The sequence below is a fragment of the Nyctibius grandis genome, chromosome 12, assembly GCF_013368605.1.
Source record: "Nyctibius grandis isolate bNycGra1 chromosome 12, bNycGra1.pri, whole genome shotgun sequence".
Lineage (NCBI taxonomy): Eukaryota > Metazoa > Chordata > Aves > Nyctibiiformes > Nyctibiidae > Nyctibius > Nyctibius grandis.
Genome location: NC_090669.1, coordinates 1,155,097 through 1,175,903, shown reverse-complemented (window position 1 = coordinate 1,175,903; position 20,807 = coordinate 1,155,097). Strand labels below are relative to the sequence as shown.

Below are 20,807 nucleotides of genomic sequence, written 5' to 3'. Positions count from 1 at the left end.
TTGGATGCAACAGCTCTGCAAATCCCACGGGCCTCAAACAGCTGGAAATGGATCACGGAGCAGAGACCAGAGGGAGGTTGTAATACTTAGCTGGGCAAGCACACAGCCATTGGGAAGTCCCTGGCTGCTGAGAACAGGGACAACAGGCATGTGCACAAGTGAAACAGCTCTTTGGAAAGAAGGGGAAGTCATGCGTCATCCCCCCCCAGCTTATCTGCTCAGCAGCAACCTCATTCTCATGAGATTTGTGCTCCATGAGTTGAGGGCAGGAGCACACCCTTGGTGACAAACAGGACTTCAACAACTCCCCAAGTAAGCAGCCTCTTAGAAGTTTCTGCAGTGAGAAGACAGACTGTACATTTCTCCCTCAACTTGTTTTCCAGCAAGGACAGAGATCTGCTCTCTACTGGGGGCAGCTGCCAGAGGGCACCAGGAGACAAAGCAGCAGAGAAGCTGCTTTTCCTCTGCTGCTCCCTTTGCCACCCTGTGGCCCATCACCACCTGGTACCATGGCTGAACAGTCCATTCGCATGCAGCTGTGCTTGCAAGCATGAGGAGGATTTAAACTACCAGCAGAATCACACAGCTGGAAGTGTAAGCCAAGACAACCCCAGCTTCCTAAACCCATAGCCTCAAGGCCCTTTGTTCTCTGCAGCTTTGGCACTTCAGTCCCAGCACAGGGTCACATTATTCCCAGAAAACCTCTCTGGGATTCCTATTGCCCTTCCTCCAGGCTAAGCTGCCTCAGTCCCTTCCACAGCTCCCCCCCCTCAGCCATCCCCGCTTGCTCCCAGCCTGTCTCTCCTGGCCATCCCACCCAGAGCGGTGCTGGTGCTACCACAGCAGCTGTGTCCTTCACTGGTTGGGGATCAGGGACCAAGTTAGGGCGACACCACACTCCCACTCCACAGAACACCAGGCTGGCTCAGCCAGTCTCTCTGGTGCTCCAGAAGTCGATTTGGGCACTTTGAAACATCTGAGTGATTATTAGATACACCTTGTAGCAAAAAAAACCATCACCCACAAAATACAGCGCTGAGCACCAGCAGACTGACCGCTAGTGAGGCAAGGAGGGCAGTACACAACCTCCGAGAACATCCTCAAAGGCTCATGCAGAGTATACCCAACCCAACCCAATCTGATACCCAAAGTAACACAAGTCACCTCCTCTCAAATCACTTCAAGCATTTAAAGGCTTTATTGCTGAGTTTTACCACTTTGTCTTACCCATCCTCCCCAAGTCTGCAGCAAATTGAAGATGCAGCAGAAAAACTACTTGGCAAGAGGCTTGGAAAGGAAATTGTTCAAAGCCAAAAAAAAAAACACATCACGAAGATTAAACTTGCTACTGCAGGTAACAGTAACAAACCACGTCTGACCTCAGTCTGACCTGAGGTGGCAAGATGGAGTACTACCAGTCAGGCTGTTACAACTGCTTGTACCAACTCACACGTTAGCCCTGACAAGACACTCCTGGACAAACAGAAGTGCCAACTGCAGGCACAGGAAAAGCATTACCAGTTTCAGGAGCAGTTGCTCTCCCTAGACACAGCACATTTCAAGCCGAGTTAAATCCCTGAGCCAAGATAACACATTACAAAGCCATCAGGAATCACACCCTGGGCTCAAGGGGTCAGACTCTGGACTCTCCAAACACCTGCAGAATTACCTGCTTCAAGATGTCCACGGCCTTCGTGCCAGCAGCTTTCAGCAAGCAAACACAAGCTACAAGCTCTCCAAGGCACTTTAACCACAAGGCTGCTGAAGAACAGTTAGCTAAGGAGGAGACTTTAAGGCTCTGCGAGCACCTTTTCCCCTCCTATCTCAACTCATTTATCATTTTTCAATAAAAACAAGGTGAGAGCACATCCTGTGCTCTGCACAGGTACTGATTGCTGTACAGTGTATACAAGTACAGATATAAAAGCCTGCGAGTTTTATTGGAATCAAAGCCCTTCACCATATCAGAAATCAAAGGGAACACAAGGAAGTAATGCAAGAGTTGCTCTGGAGTGAGAATGCATTGATGCTGAATACAAGCATTAGACTGCTTTACCTTTCCATCCAAAAGCAGTGAAGAAGTTTACATCTTGCATAAATTCATGCTAGATAGAGCTGAACACACTTACTGTTCTCCCATGATGTGGCAGCAGGGGGAAATGAAGCCTTGTTTTTAAACTGTCTGAATTTGAAAACATGAAATTTAGCCTGCAACTCTCACTGAGGTAACTGCTTATCAAGAGGTCACTGTCTTACAGTCCTCCACTTTGTCCAGAAATTGCACTGTACACCCTTCATAGGAAAATATTTACACAGAAAATTTAAACTATTGTTGAAGCAATTTAACAATAGATCTTTCCTAAAAATTTGCTAATGCATATCTAGCAATTTTTTTTTTTTTTGAGATGCTACACTCAGTGTAATTTAAATAGCATTTGAAACATTCCAACAGGAATCACATTGCACAGAAGCAGCAATTTGCTTCTCCAACGTTCTTGCACACCTGCTTAGAGCCTGTGCATTCAGTGCACAAGTTCACAATGCCAAGCCTCTACAGAGGGACCTAAAAAATGCCGCAGAACAAAGTTCTTTGGGATGAGGGCAAGCGTCTTAGCCTCTAGGCTGTAATGACTTAAGGCTTCTGGCAGCTTTATTTGCTTCGTCAGTGAAAGCCAGAGAAGCGCCATCCACTTTTGCACCGGGTCTGGAGTCGGTATCTGGTTCGCTCAGGTAGACTAAATCCCATCGCAGTGTCAGACAAGGAGACTGGTGACAGGTCAGTTGCGGGTCACTCCAGGCCCTTCTGGAAGGAGGGATGCAAAGAAAGTCTTGAAAAAGACCCACACTGTGCTCGTAAGTGAGGGGCTGGGCTGCTGCAGTTCTTGGGAGGCTTGTCCCTCGTCAGGAGATGCCTCAGCTCCATCTGCTCTGCCTGCATTTGCTCCCTGCCAAAATAAAGGCTACCTGGTAAAGCAGATCATTGCAGAAGTGAGAAGAATCAGGTGTCAAAGAGCATGTTTGTTACTCAAATGTCACTGTCTGAAGATAAAAAGCTTGCAAGTCCCCCCAGACAACCACAAAGTCAAAAAACCCAAGCTGCACACCAGTATTACTGGTTAACTCATGCTGTGTGTCCAAGAACACTGTCTAGGACAGACATGAAGCACCAGATCAGGTGAGCTATGTATGCAGTTACAACTAATTAACTTTCACTGACATCAGCCAGAAGTGTCAGCTTGAAATGCAAGACTCTGGTTGCTTATACACTCAAATCCTACCACTGAGCAGTCCAAACCCTGTCTTCAGGTACAGAACCCGTTCAGCCTGTGACAGACCACTCCACTAAAACATACTAGAGGCCAGAAACAACTAGAAGGTGACATTCAGACTGAGATAATTTGTAGAACAGAGGCGTTAGCTACAAAGGAAGAAGCAGGCTGGCAACTATTCCTCCACAGAAGACACTTTCTGATGAAAGTTTAGGTTTTTGCTCCTACGTTTAATTAGTAACCTGAAAGTAAGACTTCACAGGGTTTCATGGTTTTAAAAAAAAAAATACCAAGACAGTACCTGTAAGTTATTGTTCTGGTCCTGGTTTACAGCAGCTTGAGGAGGAACGTTGCCTGGGAATGGCTGAACTGGTCTTCGTCTAAATGGAAGCCATCCAACGTGGTGCCTGGGAAAGCCAACAGGTTTTTATTAATACTGGTTAAACATTACTCCTTCCTGTTACACCAACACAGTTCAAGGAACATCAGACTGCTCGGAGCTGCAGACAGCAAGTTCAGCACATTAAGGTCTCTTCTGCCCTGACCCAGCAAGTACTTGCAAAGCCTCCTGTTAGCAGCAAACCATGAGGTAGGAGGGGAAGACTGAGCATCTGCTCGTGTTCAAAACAAGCAGCACTACATCCAGGTTTGTATCTATGGGATACAAACTGGAGCATGCTGCTAGAGGCAGAGAGAGCCTGCTTGTTCACCATGTTATGTACACCCCCAGGTAACTCTGTACTCACCCTACAAAAGGGCACAAAGAACATGCAAAACACAGCACTATCTTACCAAAATGCAACAGGCCATACAGACCTTCTTAGGTCTGTGTCTCCACGGCACCTGCACCTTGTAACCCACAGTATAAGCTGGTCCAAGTTACACTTTAGAATTATCAATAGTAAAATTTAAGGACTTCTAATGAAGCAATTAACCTTCACTCTCCACGTCTGCATAAGGGTTGGAAGAGCTGATCATTTGAGCTGCTCCAGTTTCAACTCCTAGACCCACCAACAGGAATTCAGAGGCCTAGGTCACTTGTTTCACTGGTGATCAAATAATTTGAGGGGACAGATTACCTTCCTCAGGTAAGACATCAGAGCATGTCAACTGAGGGCTCATTATCTTTACTGTGCTGCTCAGATTTACCCCAAGTTTTTCTCCCTCTAGAGAGGCTCAAAGGCAGTTCAGGACACTGCATTTTTAGCTTTGTCTGCTCTCCAGAGAGAGAACACACAGCACAAAACCCCACATGGGTACATGACTTGGGTAGCAAGTGTGAGACCCTCCTCCCAGACTTCCAACACTTGTTTCCCCTACAAGCACCTGTCATTTACTACACTGACCCTACATGTCTGCTCTACACTGCCGAGCTGCTGGAGCTTTACACCGAGAGCTACTTAGGCTTCAAGTAGTTTTCTAAAAAAAAGCCAGCCACACCAGAAGCGTTAGTACAAAAAGCAGGTAAGAACACCCACTATCACCCATTCCTCATTTAATCCAGGTGTAGGCTATGCTTTTATTTTCACTAAATACCAAGTTATACAAGGATAGAGGAGTGGTTCCCCCCTTCCAGGAACAAAGAGTCACATGAAGCTCCACTGCCAGAGAGCTGACCACAGCACAGAGCTCAGTGCTTCAGTGAAACATCTCCAAATACAACGGGAAATGTTAATATTTCACACTTACAGATACATCAGGACAGTGCCACCCATAACCAGGAGGAATCTGCTGACGCTGGAGTAGAAATAGACAATGTTGCCAAAAACATAGAACAGCGTTGCTGAGTAGAGCCAGTCCAACCAATCTCGATTGCCACCCTCCTCTTCCTCCATGAGGGGACCCCCTTGGGCATTCATCCGCAAGTTCTGGTTGGCCTCTGCGTTAACCTGGGCAGCAGCGTTCTGGTTTCCAGGCTGATTCTGTGCAGGAAATGGGTCTGGGAGAGGAGCCGGAGGTGTCACTGGTATCTCCTGAGAACGTGGGGCGTGGGATGGGTCAGCAGATGCAGTAGTAGAAGCCAAGCTGAAACCAGAGCACACACAGTACAGAATGAGGCTTAGTCAAATCCTTTCACACTTAACACAGCCACTGAAAATTTGTCCATCTAAGTACAGAGTCAGATCACATGCAAGTAGAAAGCATCACATTTAGAGGCTACAGAAGGGTTAAAAACAAGTTTTAGTTCTACCCATGACAACAGCTGCACACAGACTTCAGCAAGTCAAACCAGGCACCTTCTACTTTATAAACAATAACTTCAATACTTCGAAAAAAAAATTCCTTAGAGCCACCTAAAGGTAGTCTAGATGGCTTCTGAAGTCTCAGCTTCACCTTTGTCACTGATTTCCAGCCAGTGCAGCCAAAACAAAGGGTGAAGAGCTGAGGCTCATCAGCAGGGTTACATTTACTCTACAGACACCTGCCCTCCCAATCAGAAGAGTCAGATCTGCAACATCCAAGATTCAAAACCACTGGCCTGAACAATAAGCCAAGCGCCATGCAGCAGTTAGAGGTGCATTCCCACACCATTCAGTGTAAGTTACAACAGAAAAAAGGTCTTCCAACCACACTGCATCAAAAGAGGAAGAACTGCCAGCAGCTTCCTATTTCCTTGTATTACAGTTCCTACTTTCTACTGGTAGCTTTGGAGAGAAAACTTACTATTGCATGTAATATTGTCTTGCGTAAATCTGCTGAAGCCAGGACATCTGCAGCATGCCGTAGGTTGTATAAGCAGAGAAGCCAGGAGCCACACTTTGGAAGGGATGCCCAGTTGTTTCAAGCCTTGGTCAAAATTTAAACACATTTGTTAGCAAATACTGGACGAACTGCAAGAGTCATTTCTTACAAGACAATGTAAATAACTTCTGTCGTTTTCTGCATCCAAATGCAAAATTAATTCTTCCTTCTGAAGGATTAAAGGCATCTCTTTACCCACATGAATAAAGGGAAGATTTTCAACTAACAGAACAGTGCATTTTCAGTTAGCTTCTTCCATGTCCACTAAAGCTTTTTTATATATATCATCATCTTTGGCCCATGTTCTAGGGACTTAAGACAGCCTGTGTGGTGGAAGGGACTGTCATCCAACACAAAGCCAACATTTTCAAAATCTTAGTGATGGATGTAAAAACTATATTTACCTGTTACTGGCTTCTGCTGAAGACTGGCCACCAGAAGAGCACCTCAGTGTCTCACCGTCTGAGGAAGATGCAGCAGGCTCTTGACCAGCTTCTGACGGTAACTTTGGCTGATCAGCTTTAACCTGGGGAGAGCAACGCAGTGAGTGAGGTTTATTCAGGATGCTACACAAGCCTTAGGCAAAAAAAGGTTACACCACACTGAATATGCTTTTATTTTATAACTGCTACTCAGTTCACACACTTTGTCCTGCACTGTGCTTCTAGGCACTGCTACAGGACTGACCCTGCTCGTGGGCACCACACCACAAGCACCTCCGTCAGTATTTTAAAGCTCCTTTAAAAATGACTGGCATGTAAAACTGATTTGATGTTCCTCTTCACTTGCGCTAGATCTACACCTGTATTTAATAATTTTTACATAGGCAGACAGGTCCCATCTCATTATAAAAATGGAAATGGAAAAAAAAAGGGAACTGCATTCAAGACGGTTTGACTTTTTAGCTATGGTAAGTTTGCACTTGCATACACAAACTGCTGTACACAGAATTCAAGAGCAGTTTTGTGGAGATACATCTGTATAATACATAGCCCAAAGCTGGCTCACATCTAGCAAACACCAGACATGGGGAGGATAAGCCCAGATTTCCTATAATGGGCCACATAAACACATTAGCACGTCCGCTTGGATGTAAAAATTGACTCTGGCCATTTGCACTGCAGACCAGTAAGTGCTCTGTGCAGGCACTAAGGCTCATCTTTGGCTTCCTCTCTACAGGCTGAGTCACTGATGAGAGCAGTTAAAATGTCTTCAGCTAACAGCCCCAAACTTCCCCACACCCCGGCAGAGGGATCAGAACCACTTCCACTTTAGCTACTATAACCCCTGCCCACAAGCACAGCCTCTGTCCGAAAGAGCCTGGGACACGGGTCATGTTCTATTTAATAGAACTGAATTTACCAGAAAGCATTTCTCCTGAGTGGTGTGTTACAACTAGATGATAGGTTTGATATTTCTTAACAGATACCACGAGAATCTTTACTGGTGAACCACGGAGTCAATTTTTTTACTCAGCTTAATCCAAATGCATCCTCACATTCCTAACCAAATTATCACAGAGCAATACTGCCACGGCACTGGTAGGAAAAAGCTGTGGTATTAGAGAACTTTAAAAACAGCCATTCAATACTTCCCACTTGTAGTCACAACCCCAAGATTCAGAGAACGTTAACTTAGCATGAGTACCTCTGCACTGGCTTCTTGCACATTTGCAGGACTCTTGTACACCAAATGAAGAGCATGCAGCTCCCCCTGCTAAAGTGTAAGGGAAGACATATTAAAAAAAAAAATCACTTTTCTTGATATATTTCAGCCCATCATAAAAGATTTTTTAATACCTTTGGCAGCAACTCTCTGAGATAATAATGATCAAGCAGCAGCTTCCCAGAATAAATCAGCTTTTGGTCCTCTTCAGCCTTTGAAGAAAGAAAACAAGAATAGGATGACTTACTCTGCCAAGCACACACAAGCATTAACTGATGCAACTCACAGCCAGATGGACAGCAGCGCAGAGCTGAAAGCACCCTGCACATCGAGGTGCACAGGGAATTGTGCACATCTAAATGCAGCTAATGAGATGAGAACAATTGAATACTGAGGCACAAGGTTACTAACACCAAGGTCTGAAGCAGCAGGAGGATATAAAGCATCCTTTTGGCAAAGAACTTCGTTACATGCTGTCGCTTTTACAGCCCTGACAAAAACATTTGTGTTTCTTAGAAACAGAGGTCTGAAGTACCACCTAATCTGGTCAGCACTGGAGGTGGCGTCAAACAAATCCGTTACGCCCCATGAGATGAATCCCAGCAGCTGTTCACCTAGAGCCTTCTACAGCAGCACAGCAGTCGGTGAAAGCACACTGATCCCATCTCTGGGCAACTGCCTGGCTCCTAGGGAAAGCAAAGCCAAAAAGCATCTCCTCCTGCTGAAACACTGTCGGGTGCAGCAGAGCACAGCAGCACAAGGCTCGCTGAGCTTTTGTGGTGGCAGCTTGTGGGCACATGGCTCAAAAGGAAGTCAAACTTCTGCATTTTCAGCATCAGACATCTCTACAGACTCCCAGCCTGGTTGGGGTTGGAAGGCACCTCTGGAGATCATCCAGCCCAACCCCTGCGCAAGCAGGGTCACCCAGAGCACGTTGCACAGGGTCGTGTCCAGGCGGGTTTGAATATCTCCAGAGCAGGAGCCTCCCCACCCTCCCTGGGCAGCCTGTGCCCGGGCTCTGGCACCCTCCAAGTCAAGAAGTTTTCCCTCATATTCAGATGGAACTTCCCATGTCTCAGTTTGTGCCCGTTGCCCCTTGTCCTGGCGCTGGGCACCACTGAGAAGAGTCTGGCCCCATCCCCTTGACACCCCCCCTAAGGTATCTGTGAGCATTGATCAGATCCCCCCTCAGTCTGCTCTTCTCCAGCTGAACAGCCCCAGCTCCCTCAGCCTCTCCTCGGAGCAGAGATGCCCCAGCCCCGCAGACCCAGTCACCGCGCCGTGTACCCAGCGGGTTACCCGGCGTTCAACAGGGACAGAGCTTCCCCCTCCCCCCAAAAAAAACCAACCCCAACCGTGCCCCAGCCGAGCGGCTGCCCCCGCCGTGCGATGTCCCGGGCGCTGCCCGCCCCCCGCCCCGCAGCCGGGCTCCCGAGGGCGGCGGGCGGTGCCAGCCCGGCCCCAGCACACGCCGTCCCGGGGCGGGCGGTTAATATTTAACAGCGGCCGAACCAGAAACCAAGCGAGGTCCCAAAATAGCGCTGCCCGAGCACGCCCGGACCCACCGGCTGATGCAATCGGGTGCGGGACACCCCGCGGCGGGGGGGCAGCAGGTACCGGCCCCGGGAGCCCCCGCCGCTGCCCCGTGTCGCTCCCCCCGCCTCAGCGGCGGCGGGAGGGGGCGGCGGGCGCTGAGGGGAAGGGGGCGCGCACTCACCGGTGCCTCGGGCACGAGGCGGCGCAGCTCGGCCTTGAGGCGGCGCACGGTCCAGGCGGGCCCGGCGCGGAGGCGCAGGTCGCGGTGTCGCTGCGTGGGGCTGCGCACGAGCAGCGCCAGCGGCTCCCCCATGGCGGGCGCGGGTCAGCGCCCCCCCCGCCCCGCAGACCCTTTTAGAGGCGCCCGCCGCTCCCCGCCCCGCCGCAGGGCCGCGGTGGCTGCAGCTGATTGGCTGAGGCGGGAACGGGGGAGGAGGGCTGACACGTGGGCCAATGGGACGGAGCCCCGCGTGTGGTGCCGCGGGAGGCGGAGGGGCTGATTGGGCAGCGCCGGGTGGGGGGGGCGGGGCTCCCGAGCAGCGTCACCGTGATCCCCGCCCTCCCCCCGGGCTGGGGCCGTGAGGGGCTGGCGGCCAGCGTGGGGCGGCCAGCGCGGGGCGGCCGGCGCCAGGCCCCTGCCCGCCCGGGGGCGGTCCGGCGTGCTCAGCCCGCGGGCCCCGCAGGCAGCGGGGCGGCCTCACCGCGCCGCCACGGCCGCCCGGGCCGCGCTGGGCCGGCCCCACCCACCAGGCCGCAGCGCCGCAGCTCACCGGGGCCGGCCCAGCCACCCCTCGGCACCGAGCGGGGAGAGGGGGGACATATAACCGGTGCTCTGTCCTTCAGACACCCGTCCCGCATCCGCCTGCCCGCTCCTGCCTGCTCCGGCCTCGCTGCCGCACGTCAGCTGCCGTTTCTCGGTCCCCTGCTCAGGCCAAAGCTCCACCACGCATCGGCTTCGAGTTTTAGGGTTCCCTGGCTTCCCTCTTCCCTTCGCTCTTCCCTGTCCCCTTCATTCTTCCCCTCTTCCCTGTCCCCTTCCCTTTGCCCTTGGTCCGCAGGAGCGGTGCAGCTCTCCGCGGGGCCCTGCGCAGGCAGGAGCCGCAGCCTGAGCCCGGGGAAACGTCACCTATTGCTGTACGGTTGTTTTACGGCATCTCTGTAACTACCTCAGCAGGTTCGGTGCTGATTGCGGGGACAGGACACGCCGTGGGGTCAAAAGGAGTGCGCAGGGGTGTTGGGGAAAGGTGATAATTCAAGAAATTATCACTGATATGAAAAAAAATACATAAAAATGTAGAACAGCAGCTTCTGAGTCCCCCTCCCCACACCCACCTGCCTTTGAGATGTGATCTGGCACCAGAAAAAAACAGGGTAATGATCTTGATGCACCAGGAGAGGGTTTTAGCGTACTTCAATATCGCAGGAATGTGAGAAGTCAGTTTTGTCCGTCAGCACCACGTATTTACTCGGCGTGTTTCATTAGCTGCTCAGCGTGCCTTGGCAGCCAGACCCGTTGCCCAAAGGCACGGATGAGTTTGCAGCCAATACCAGATTTTACAACCAGAAAAGACACCCCGCCACGGGGACGCATCACCTCGCAGCTTCCCCGGGGGAGAGCTCTGCCCCGGGGCACCGCTGCCCTGGGAGCAGACAAAATAAAATCACCAAGAAATGAACTGAGCATACGTGTGGTCCCACAAACCCTCCGTGGCTGCCAGGTACATCCTGGCGAGGACGGCGAACGCCAACGGAGCCCGTTCCTGTGTCTCATCCCTCTCCACAACGAGCATGGCGGCAGCAGGAATCATTCAGAGCTCCCCGCCTGCTCTGCCCTCGGCTGTCCCTGAGCAGGCTCCGCGCTCAGGTGGCCTTTCCCTCCCCACCGAGCCAAGGAGACGCTGTCAGAGCTGTCTGCTGCTCTTGCTCTGCCCGCAAGGACCGCCATCCGTGTCCCCCAGCTCCTGACGGCGACGGAGGAGGGAAAGGCAAATGCAGTGTCCGAGGCCGCCCTTGCCAATGTCCTCCGTTAAGGTCAAGGTGACTTTGTTGGCTGCTCTCTGGGTTGCAGCCCTTGCTGGGAGTGCCCAGAGGGCTCCGTGGCTGGCAGGGACAGGGTAAAGCTGTGGAGATACCGGTGTCAAACCAGGTTCTCCGGCTCTGTGTGTGTTTTGCTGGGACTCCCGGTGCCATTGCTGGCCTGTGAGCAGCTGGAGTCACAGCACCGATCCTGCCTCCAGCTCAGACTCCTGGGTTTCTCCCCCTTGTCATGGACAAGGAGGGGGCAGAGCTCGCCTGAGCTGCCCATCTCCTGCCCCTGGAAAACTGCCTGCTCATGGGAATGTGCTGGGCAACCTCCTCTGAACCCAGCGCTGGCCCGGCTTTGAGCAGGGGGTGGAAGAGCGACCTCCCCAGGCGCCTGCCAACCCGAGTGCTAAACCTTGGCAGCCCCCTCCAAGTCAGGGAGAGCCAGGCCCTCGCTGCCCTCACCCCGAAACAGCCAAGAGCTGGTGGATCTGAAGTCGGTGGACACGTTTGGTAGCACGGGCTCTGGTCCCAGAGGCTGATTCAGAGCTCCTGGTACTAAGGCAAAACACCCGCCCCGATACTGTCTGCTGAGCTCCGTCCTCGCTCTGCAGACGCAGATTTGGGGACATGCACAAAACAGAAGGCGTGACCAGCATGTCACCCCCAGCACGTCACCCCCAGCACGTCACCCCCAGCATGTCACCCCCAGCATCCTGCTAAACAATTAACTCCGATTTACCAGAATTGGAGATGAAAGGCTGCAAGCTCCTTTTGTCACCCGTGCCTGCGCAAACATTAACCCTGGTGTAAATCAGGATTATCTCTCTGACCTCAAATCAATTACTCTGTTTAAAAAAAAAGAAAAACCTGGAGGGGCAGGGGAAGAAACTGAGTTTACAGCTCTGTGTGCGGTCGGGCTTATTTCCACCATGTGGGAATCACTCGGTGCAGCAGGAGCAGCTGGTGGAGAATGTGCTGGTACGCGAGGAGGTGTCCGGCAGCCCCCCAGCCCGGCGCGCTCCCTTTGCTCACCCAGGCGCGGAGATGCCGGGGAAGAGCCTGCCGGGAGCCGCTGTCTGACTGACGTGGGCCCGGTGCTGGGGTGACGCCGGGGTCTGATGCAATTTCGTGCTGTCCAAAGGTTGCTGCGCAGGGCGGGATAGGGCAAGGATCAGGGGACAGCGTGATCCGGCAAGCCAGGCTGGTTCTCGGGATTTGGGTCGATGTGTTTCATAGAATCACAGACTGGTTTGGGTTTGAAAGGACCTTAAAGCCCACCCAGTCCCAACCCCCTGCCACAGGCAGGGACACCTTCCCCCAGACCAGGTTGCTCCAAGCCCCATCCAACCTGGCCTTGAACACTGCCAGGGAGGGGGCAGCCACAGCTTCTCTGGGCAACCTGGGCCAGGCTCTCACCACCCTCACAGCAAAGAATTTCTTCCTCACATCTCATCTCAATCTCCCCTCTGTCAGTTTAAAACCGTTCCCCCTCGTCCTGTCACTCCATGCCCTTGTCAAAAGCCCCTCTCCAGCTTTCCTGTAGCCCCTTCAGGCACTGGAAGGTGCTAGAAGGTCTCCCTGGAGCCTTCTCTTCTCCGGGCTGAACACCCCCAACCCTCTCAGTTTACTCTGTGGGAAGCGCTGTGCTTGTTTGGTGTCCGGCTTTAAGAAGTGTTTCACGGTGCTGTGGTCACGGCCCCTTTGGCCGGCGTGGCGGCTTCCTTGGAGCCCACGAACAAGCCTTTTGTCATCTTTAGGTTGGTGACCCCGGTGCTGGCAGCCAGCAAGCGGGCAGGGAGCCGGCATGGCGCAGGCAGAGCCGGGGAGCTCCGCAGCGAAGGGGCCGCTTGTCCCTGGACGTTCCTGTGCCTGAACAGAGCCAGTTCGGCCAGAGACGCGTCCCGAAGGCGTCAGCCACAGGCACAACCCGGTGGCACCCAAGGAAGGGTGCTCGGGCAGCGTGTCCCGGCACTCAGTCCTCTCGCTCCGTTGTTTCACCGCTCGGTAACGCACCTCAGCCCCGGGATGTCTGAGCATCCCCGGGCCGTACATGGGGGAAAACCGGGAGGGAACGTGTAACCCTGGGGCTGGAAACAAGCAGCGGGCGGCGGGCCGGGCTGGAACCCGTCCCCTGCTACCGGGCACGCTGCCGGGGCCACCCCCGGGGCTGCCGGAGCCCCGCGGCAGCCCCCGGCCAGCGGCAGAGGCAGGGCCGTCCGGCGGCGGGGCAGGCGGGCAGCGTCCCGCCGGGGAGCGGAGCGGGGCCGGGCCGGGGGAGCGGCGGGGCCGGGGCGGACGGGGGCGGTGGAGATGGGGGGGGGGAACCGGGTCCTGCCGCCCGCCGGGCCCCGCCCCCGTTGCCACGGCGACGTTGTCAGCAACCCTCTGGCCTCGCCCCCCGCCCCCCCGGAGCCAATGGCGCGGCGGCGCTCCGCTTGCTCGCCGCTGACGTCATGGCCGGTGAAAATCCCCCGTGGCCGCGGGAGCGGCGGCGGCGGCGGAGCGGGGCCCCGGCCCGGAGCGGCCCCGCGGCCCGGCCCGCAGCATGGCCAAGCACCACCGCACGCCCGCGCGCTCCGCCGAGCCCGTCATCGAGGTCAAGAGCAAGGTAAGCGCCGGCGCCGGCGCCGGTTCCGCCCCGGGCAGCACACGTGGGGCGGCCCCGCGCACCGGGGAGCGCCGCGGCGGGAGCCAGGCCGGGCGGGCGCTCCGCTCCCTGCGCTGCGGCGGGGCCCGCGGCCTCCCCGAGCCCGGCCCGGCCCGGCCCGGTGGCAGCGGCGTCCGGCCACCCCGGGGCCCGCTCGGTGCAGCCGGTACCGGCCGTGGGAGCGCTCGCAAGATGCGCGTCCTCGCCGGTGCGCGATGCCGGCAGCCCCGGTGCGCGGGGATGGCCCCCCCGGTTACCCCGGGTCACGCCTCACCCAGATGTGCGTGCTCACCGGGGCACGCGCGTCGCCGGCCGTGCTGTCACCCAGATGTGCACCCCCGGTGAGGGATGACCCCCCCCCTCCGCGCCCAGATGTGCGCGCTCGCGCGGCCGTACGCTCGCTCAGGTGCCGTATCCTCCAGATGTGCGGTCATCCAGATGTGCATTCACCCAGATGTGTGCCCTCACCCAGCTGCGCCCACCCAGCCCTGCGCTCATCCAGATGTGCGCACTCCCTGGCTGCACCCTTATCCAGCTGTGCCCTTGCCCAGCTGTGCCCTCGCCCACCCGTGACTCCCATCGGGGTGCCCGGCCCCCTCCTTCCCGGGGCGCAGCGGCCGCCGCCGGCTGGGCTGCGATCCCCCTCGGGCGGCGCGATCCTCGCGGCGTTCCTCAGCCTGCTCTTAATTAGCTCCCCCTTCGCCAGGACTGAAGGAGGCAATAATTAACGCTGTGGCTCATCAGGTGCTACGGCAGCGCCCGTGTCGCAGGGAAGGGCCTCCCAGCAGCACGGTGCCCGCCGGGGCTGGCGGTACGGCCGGAGGGTCCCTCCTCTGCCCCGGGGCAGCTCCGCGCGGTGCCCTGCCTGCATCGGTCCTGCCAGCCCTGGCCAACCTCACCCTCTTCCTCCTCCTCCTCCGTAGTTTGACGCCGAATTTCGCCGCTTCGCCATCACACGCTCCGGTGCTGGCAGCTTCCAGGACTTCTATCACCTGCTGCAGACGGTGCACCAGATCCCGCGGGTGGACGTGCTCCTGGGCTACACGGACATCCACGGCGACCTCCTGCCCATCAACAACGACGACAACTACCACAAAGCCCTGTCCTCCGCCAACCCCCTCCTCAGGGTCATCATCCAGAAAAAGGGTAAGTGGGATTCGGAGGAGGGCACCGCATCCACCCTCCCCATCGAGGGAGATGAGCCACGTCCCGCGGTACCGCTGCTTCCACGGTTGGGCTGTGGTGGATCCACCGCTGTGGTGGACGCACGTGGAGGTGGCGGCACCGGGAGCTCCCCGTGCCAGGGCCGGGGCACCCACGCGGGCTCTCCCCAGCAGCCCTTTCCCCGTGGCAAAGGCACCCACGGCAGCCCAGCCCCGCACGCTCCAGCGAGCGAAGGCAACACCGTGCCCTTCACCCCTTTGAAGTCGTGTTTTCCAGCAGGGCTTGCGTGGGCTCCCGGAAAAAACACCGTCTTGCTCCCGTGAGCGCCGCGCCGGGAGCCCCGTCCGGCTCCCCGCCCCGAGGCGGCGGCAGCCAGCATTTGGCAGAGCTCTCGGGGTGCCGCTGAGTTTCTGGTGGTGGGAGGAGGTTTGTCTCCTCGCTGGTGGGCCGGGGGCTCGCCCTGACCTTGGTGGCATGTTCCCAGAGAGCAGCTTCCTCGCACAGGAGTGTGAAATCGCTGTGATCGCAGCGTCCCGGCGAGGACTAAAGCCTCCCGGTGACCAGCTCACCAGGTACGTCTCCACCGGGGAGACAAGCCCGTCCTCTTCTGCTCGGTTTAGCTGCACCGAGGCTTTCTCTTTAGTAGCACCACAAGCAACAGCGCGCAAAGCCGGAGCCTGATCTAAAAGCCCCGGTTTCCCCAGCGCGGCGCCCAGAGCGACTCCGGGTTTCCAGCTCCTGGTAGTGGTACGACGTCGGTGGGCGAGGGGCGATGCCGGTGGCTGGTCCCGGCTGCTGCGCCGGTTTTCCTGGGCTCTCGCATCAGGACACGCATCCCTCGGCGTGGGGCCAGCAGCGGCGAGCCGGGAGGGAGCCGGAGCCCGGGGTGCGCTCAGGGGCTGTTGCTGCCAGCACCAAACCATCCCCTGTCCCTGGACCAACACCTGGAGCCAGGCTGCAGCACGGGGAACCAGCGCGGAGCTGGGTGTGCCGGGGCTGCGTGGGAGCGTTGCTCCTGCTCCCAGAGCCACCTCGGCCGCTGCTGGGAAAAGCCTGTGAGGGCCCGTGGGTGACCGTGCCGAGGTGGCACGGTGCGGAGAGCGAGCAGGCACAGCCCTGGCACCGCAGGCAGCGCGATAAGGAGGGCGAGGAGGCAGCGCTGGCAAGGCCCAGCACCCGGCTGTGCCCGCGGGAGAGGGGCCGTGGGGCCGGCAGCGCCGCGCCGAGAGGCCAGGAGCGAGCCCTGGGTGAGTCACAGCTGATTTAAAATGGATCCAGGTCATCCCGGGGCTGGGCTGTCGTCGAACCAGTCCAGGTCGGGGAGGAATGCGGCTGCGGAGCCCCACGCCGGGCGTGGGGAGCTGTGCGTACGTAGGCGTGTGCCCGTCGGTGGGCTCCGCGGCAGCGGGTCCAAAAGCCAAGGCTGCAGCTTGGTTCCTCTCCGTGCCATCACCCCGCTGGGTGAAGCCATCCCTGTGGGGCAGGGGACAGCGGCGCTGGCCCTCCTTAGCCGGCGCTTGGCTCACGGGAGGGGCAGGAGAAAGCCTGGCACATCGCCAGGGCCACCAGCAGGCTGGTCCATGGGGTGCTGGACCTGCCTGGCCCAGCCGCTCTGCGCCCCTCGGGGAGGAGCTGAAATAGCTGTAGGAAAGCCTCCGCCGCCCTTCCCCGAGCTAAAAATACGCCAGGTTCTGTGTGCGGGGAGATATTTATAACCCAGGAGCCCTGGCAGGCTGGCTTGGCTAGGGAGGAACCCCGCGTCCCCTGGGCTTGGGGACATCCCCAGCGCCCCTGCGGCTGGAGCAGGGTCCGGGTGCTGGTGGGGGGGCACCGTGGGGAATGCGCCAGCAATGCAGCATCCAGATCTGGGCTCCCCCGTGGAAAGGGAGGAGGAGAAAGCAGAAAGGGCCCAGGGGATGCTCCTGGGATGGATGGTGGCTCCCTGGGTGGATGTGGCCAAGGAGGGGACGTGGTGGAGCTGGGCCCCACAGAGCAGCCCCAGGGCAGGGTCATGGAGGATGGAGTCAAACCCTGTGTGGTGGTGCCAGATGGTGGAATAAGAGACAGTGACACCAATCACAGTTTGGGATGTTCAGGGGACGCTGGAGCCCTGGGATGGGTCTCCAGGAGGTGGGGAGTCTCCATCCTTGGGGCCAGCAGGGCTCTGCAGGGCACAGCTGTGGCCGTCCCCATCCCGTGCCAGCGGTGGCCCGGCTCCAGTGGGGACAAGGGACTCTGGTGCTGTCTCACAGGGCCGGACTCACCCTGGGGGAGCTGGCTGCTGCCGCAGCACCCAGGGGAGCCTTGGGGGGGGTCCCTCACCCCAAACTGGGGCACGGCGGTGGCTCCCGGGTCGTCAGGGCTGGCAGCTCTAGTGTTAAGCTGCAGAGTTTGGCTTAAGGTGTGATTAAGGCTGAATCACTGCCTCGATCCCACTAATCCTGGCCTCGCGTACGCCGGGTAATCCCAGGAGATGGGCCTGGCAGAGACAGGGGAGGAAAAGCCGGTGAGACCCGTGAGCAGGGCACTTCACCCGCCAGCTCCCCTGACCCCTGGGGCCGAGGGCACGCGGCTGCGTCCCCGGGCGGCTGCGGTGCCTCACCCGCGTCCTCCTTCGCTCCCTACAGCAGAGTCGGACGCCGGCGTGTTCGCCTCGAACTCCTTGCAGCGGAAGAAGAAGGGGCTGCTGCGCCCCGCGCACTACCGGGCCAAGCCTCACCTCCTCATCGGCATGCCCCAGGACTTCCGCCAGATCTCCTCCATCATCGACGTGGACATCCTCCCCGAGACCCACCGCCGCGTGCGGCTCCACAAGCACGGCTCCGACAAACCGCTCGGCTTCTACATCCGCGACGGCGTCAGCGTGCGCGTGGCCCCGCAGGGCGTCGAGAAGGTGCCCGGCATCTTCATCTCCCGCCTCGTGAAGGGCGGCTTGGCCGAGAGCACGGGGCTGCTGGCGGTGAGCGACGAGATCCTGGAGGTCAACGGTATCGACGTGGCCGGTAAGTCCCTGGACCAGGTGACGGATATGATGGTGGCCAACAGCCACAACCTCATCATCACCGTCAAACCGGCCAACCAGCGCAACAACGTCATCCGCAGCAGCAAGGCCTCGGGCAGCTCGGGCATGTCCACGGACAGCACCCCCAGCCAGCAGACCCCCAGCCCGGCCTCGCAGTACCTGAGCAACTACAGCACGGCCGAGAGCGACGAGGAGGGCGACCTGGTCATCGAGAGTGACAGCGCGCCCCACTACATCCCCGGGGGCTGCCCCAACGGGGGCCCCGCGGACGGACCCCTCCAGCGTGGCGCGTCCCCGCGCAGCTCGCGGGGCTCCCTGCAGTCCCTCGGCAGCCACGACGGCAGCCCCGGCCGGGGCAGCGGGCAGGAGGACGGCACCCTCCTCACCCTATAGCCGCGGGGTCCGGCGCCACCCTCGGCGGCCGGCGGGGTCTGTGGGCACCGGGATGATGCCGGGGCCGGCGGGCAGGGGCGGAGCGGGGCTGCCCACTGCCCTCTCCCACCGCCTGCTCCCCCGGGAGCCCCCGCTGCGGCACCCGCTCCCGCCGGGCACTGCCCCTCTGAGCCCCCTCGCCTCCCATCGCCTCCTGCCAAACAAGTGGGGTTTTTTAATTATTTTATCAAAATACGCATCATCAATTAATATATTGCAACGGACAGTAAAACCTTTTCTAGAAAGCACCCCCCCTTGTCCCTGGTTTGTGTCACCGTGGGGGCTGCGCCCTGGCACAGCCCCCTCCAGGACAGCAAAGAGCCCTGGTGCCGTGGGATGGGACAGGCATGTCCCCCCCCAGCCCCACTGCCCTGTCCCACGTGCCACGGCCCGTCCTGTCGTGGGCCAGCGTGAGCCCCACAACCAGCTCGGCAGGTGCCCCGGGAGGAGGGGGACAGCGGGAGCGGGCCCTGGCCCTGCGGGCATGAAGCTGTGCCCGGGAGCAGCACCCTTGACCATGGCACACGCCGTGGCTTCGTGACCCCAGCGAGGCCCATCGTGGGGAGGGGGTTTCTGGAGGGACACGTCGCTCCCCCTGCACGTCCCTGTCCCCCAGCATGTGTCCAGGCTGGTTTGGGCAGCGAGCCTGGCACGGTGGCCTGACGCAACGAGCCTTGCCCAGCCCCCTGGTTCCCACCTTGTCCCTGCTGCGGTGCCCCCTCTATGCAGGGGACACCCTGGTGACACCTGCAGGGAGCTGGGTGGCACCTGGGCTGGCAGCAGCACCTCGGCTGTCGCTCAGCCCCAGTAAACGCTGCTGGGGGTGGCGCAGCTCCATCCTCCTCCAGCTCAGCTCCGGGGGCCGTACCCACCCCTCCTGCTCACCTGGGGCTCCCAGCGCCCTCGGTCCCTCTCCCAGCACCCGAGCGCTGGGCTGATGGTGGCTTTGCCCTTTGCTTTGCTGCCAGCCTGGCCCAGCACCATCCTGCGTGCAGGGAGGGACAGAGCAACACCCCAGCGGGAAGGTGCTGCTGGGCCCCGCTGGCACCACACTGGTGATGGCTTCTCCCCCTCCTGTCCCGCTGGGAGCCGGCCTGGCCAGACCATGGCTGGCTGTCCCATGGGCCGGTGACATTCGCTGGCAACGCAGCCCAGGCACAAGGACCAGTGGGTCGGGTGCACCCATGGGCAGTGCTTTTCCAGCCCCTTCACCCGAGCTGGACGTGGGTGCTCAGGGGGAACAAGGGCACTGGTGCGGTGCCGGACCCTTCGTGGCACAAGGGCTCTCCCACGGCCCTCGGATTAAACCCCGTGGGAAGCGAGAGCGGGTGGTGCCGGGTGCCCTGGCCTGGCTCCCGCGGGGCGATGCTGGGTGACACTGGGCACAGGCACAAGGGTGCACCCCCGCCGGCGGCAGAGCCGGTCACCTCCCCAGGGAAGGGTGAGGGGCTGCAGGGAGAGCAGCAAGGGCTGAGCCTGGCAGACCTGGGGCTCCTGAGTGGGGTGACAGTCACGGCACACAGCCAGGGCCCAGAGGGGCAGGAGAGCAGAGCAGACAGCAGGGCTGGTTAGTCCAGACCTGTTTAGGGCGGGGAGGGGCACTGAGAGCCCCCGGCCCTGCTCTCAGCCCCGCTCTCACCCAGCCAGCTCAGCCTGTTTGCCCCAGGGGCGGCCCCAGGGGAGCGTGGGGTGATTTTCTGGTTGGTATCTCACCTCCCCCCAGCGCTAAAAGCTTCCCCGGCCCTGGGCAGCAGCGTCAGCCCCCGACAGCCCGGGGAGCTCTGGGTGCCACGCGGGCAGGGCTGGACCACTCCGCAACATCCCCACCCGCACAATCCTGCCTGGGGATGGAGTAACCCTGGGCAACAAGGCACCTGCTTGGGGCAACCACACGCAGCATGCCCCCCCCATGCAGCCAAAGGAGCCGGGGCAACGGGCACGAGCTGCAGCGAGGGAAGTTTTGGTGGGACTTCAGGGAAATGGAAGTGTTCCCCTGAGGGTGGCACGGCCTGGGGACAGAGCCCCAGCGAGGTGGCGGTGCCAACCCCATCCCTGCAGATTTCCCCAACTCAGCTGGACGATGCCCCGAGCTGCGGAGCTGGCGCTGCACTGAGCAGGAGATGGATCGAGGCCTCCAGCGATCTCTTCTAGCCCAAATCCTCCTACGCTTCACACAGCAGGAGCCCTGCAAAGGGCTGCATGGGTCCCTCTGTGGCACCTGAAGGTAAGGAGGCATCTGCCCAGCCCTGTCCTGCTAGCCTGCACGCCCAGATCTGGCAGGACTTCACACACTCTCCACTCCGAG

General features: G+C 58.5%; 2 protein-coding genes across 5 annotated transcripts; one reads left to right on the top strand and one right to left on the bottom strand.

Annotated features, from left to right (window-relative positions):
- Positions 1-1,179: 1,179 nt before the first annotated feature.
- HERPUD1 (homocysteine inducible ER protein with ubiquitin like domain 1) lies at positions 1,180-9,526 on the bottom strand. 3 transcript variants are annotated; one of them, XM_068411009.1, is made up of 8 exons: positions 9,394-9,526; positions 7,811-7,888; positions 7,659-7,727; positions 6,416-6,537; positions 5,934-6,056; positions 4,959-5,294; positions 3,571-3,676; positions 1,180-2,945 (listed from the first exon to the last, which is right to left on the bottom strand). In XM_068411009.1, the coding sequence occupies exons 1-8, from the start codon at positions 9,523-9,525 to the stop codon at positions 2,778-2,780; spliced, it is 1,134 nt and encodes a 377-aa protein (XP_068267110.1). In that variant the 5' UTR covers position 9,526; the 3' UTR covers positions 1,180-2,777. The 3 variants fall into 3 exon arrangements, with proteins under 3 accessions (XP_068267110.1, XP_068267112.1, XP_068267111.1); XM_068411011.1 differs by having other exon boundaries at positions 1,180-2,803; XM_068411010.1 differs by lacking the exon at positions 5,934-6,056.
- Positions 9,527-13,743: 4,217 nt separating this feature from the next.
- Positions 13,744-18,742, top strand: PARD6A (par-6 family cell polarity regulator alpha). 2 transcript variants are annotated; one of them, XM_068411013.1, is made up of 3 exons: positions 13,744-13,845; positions 14,808-15,030; positions 17,679-18,742. In XM_068411013.1, the coding sequence occupies exons 1-3, from the start codon at positions 13,783-13,785 to the stop codon at positions 18,461-18,463; spliced, it is 1,071 nt and encodes a 356-aa protein (XP_068267114.1). In that variant the 5' UTR covers positions 13,744-13,782; the 3' UTR covers positions 18,464-18,742. The 2 variants fall into 2 exon arrangements, with proteins under 2 accessions (XP_068267114.1, XP_068267113.1); XM_068411012.1 differs by having other exon boundaries at positions 17,676-18,742.
- Positions 18,743-20,807: the final 2,065 nt, after the last annotated feature.

Excerpts from the sequence above, each read along its gene's own strand:
- PARD6A (XM_068411012.1), top strand. The coding sequence starts at position 13,783 with ATGGCCAAGCACCACCGCACGCCCGCGCGCTCCGCCGAGCCCGTCATC. Across the intron at positions 13,846-14,807 it reads TCATCGAGGTCAAGAGCAAG|TTTGACGCCGAATTTCGCCG; the intron begins GTAAGCGCCGGC and ends CCTCCTCCGTAG. Across the intron at positions 15,031-17,675 it reads GGTCATCATCCAGAAAAAGG|CAGAGTCGGACGCCGGCGTG; the intron begins GTAAGTGGGATT and ends CGCTCCCTACAG.
- HERPUD1 (XM_068411009.1), bottom strand. The coding sequence starts at position 9,525 with ATGGGGGAGCCGCTGGCGCTGCTCGTGCGCAGCCCCACGCAGCGACAC. Across the intron at positions 5,295-5,933 it reads AGACAATATTACATGCAATA|CTTGGCTTCTACTACTGCAT; the intron begins GTAAGTTTTCTC and ends CTCTGGTTTCAG. Across the intron at positions 3,677-4,958 it reads GGCACTGTCCTGATGTATCT|GCACCACGTTGGATGGCTTC; the intron begins GTAAGTGTGAAA and ends TGGCTTTCCCAG.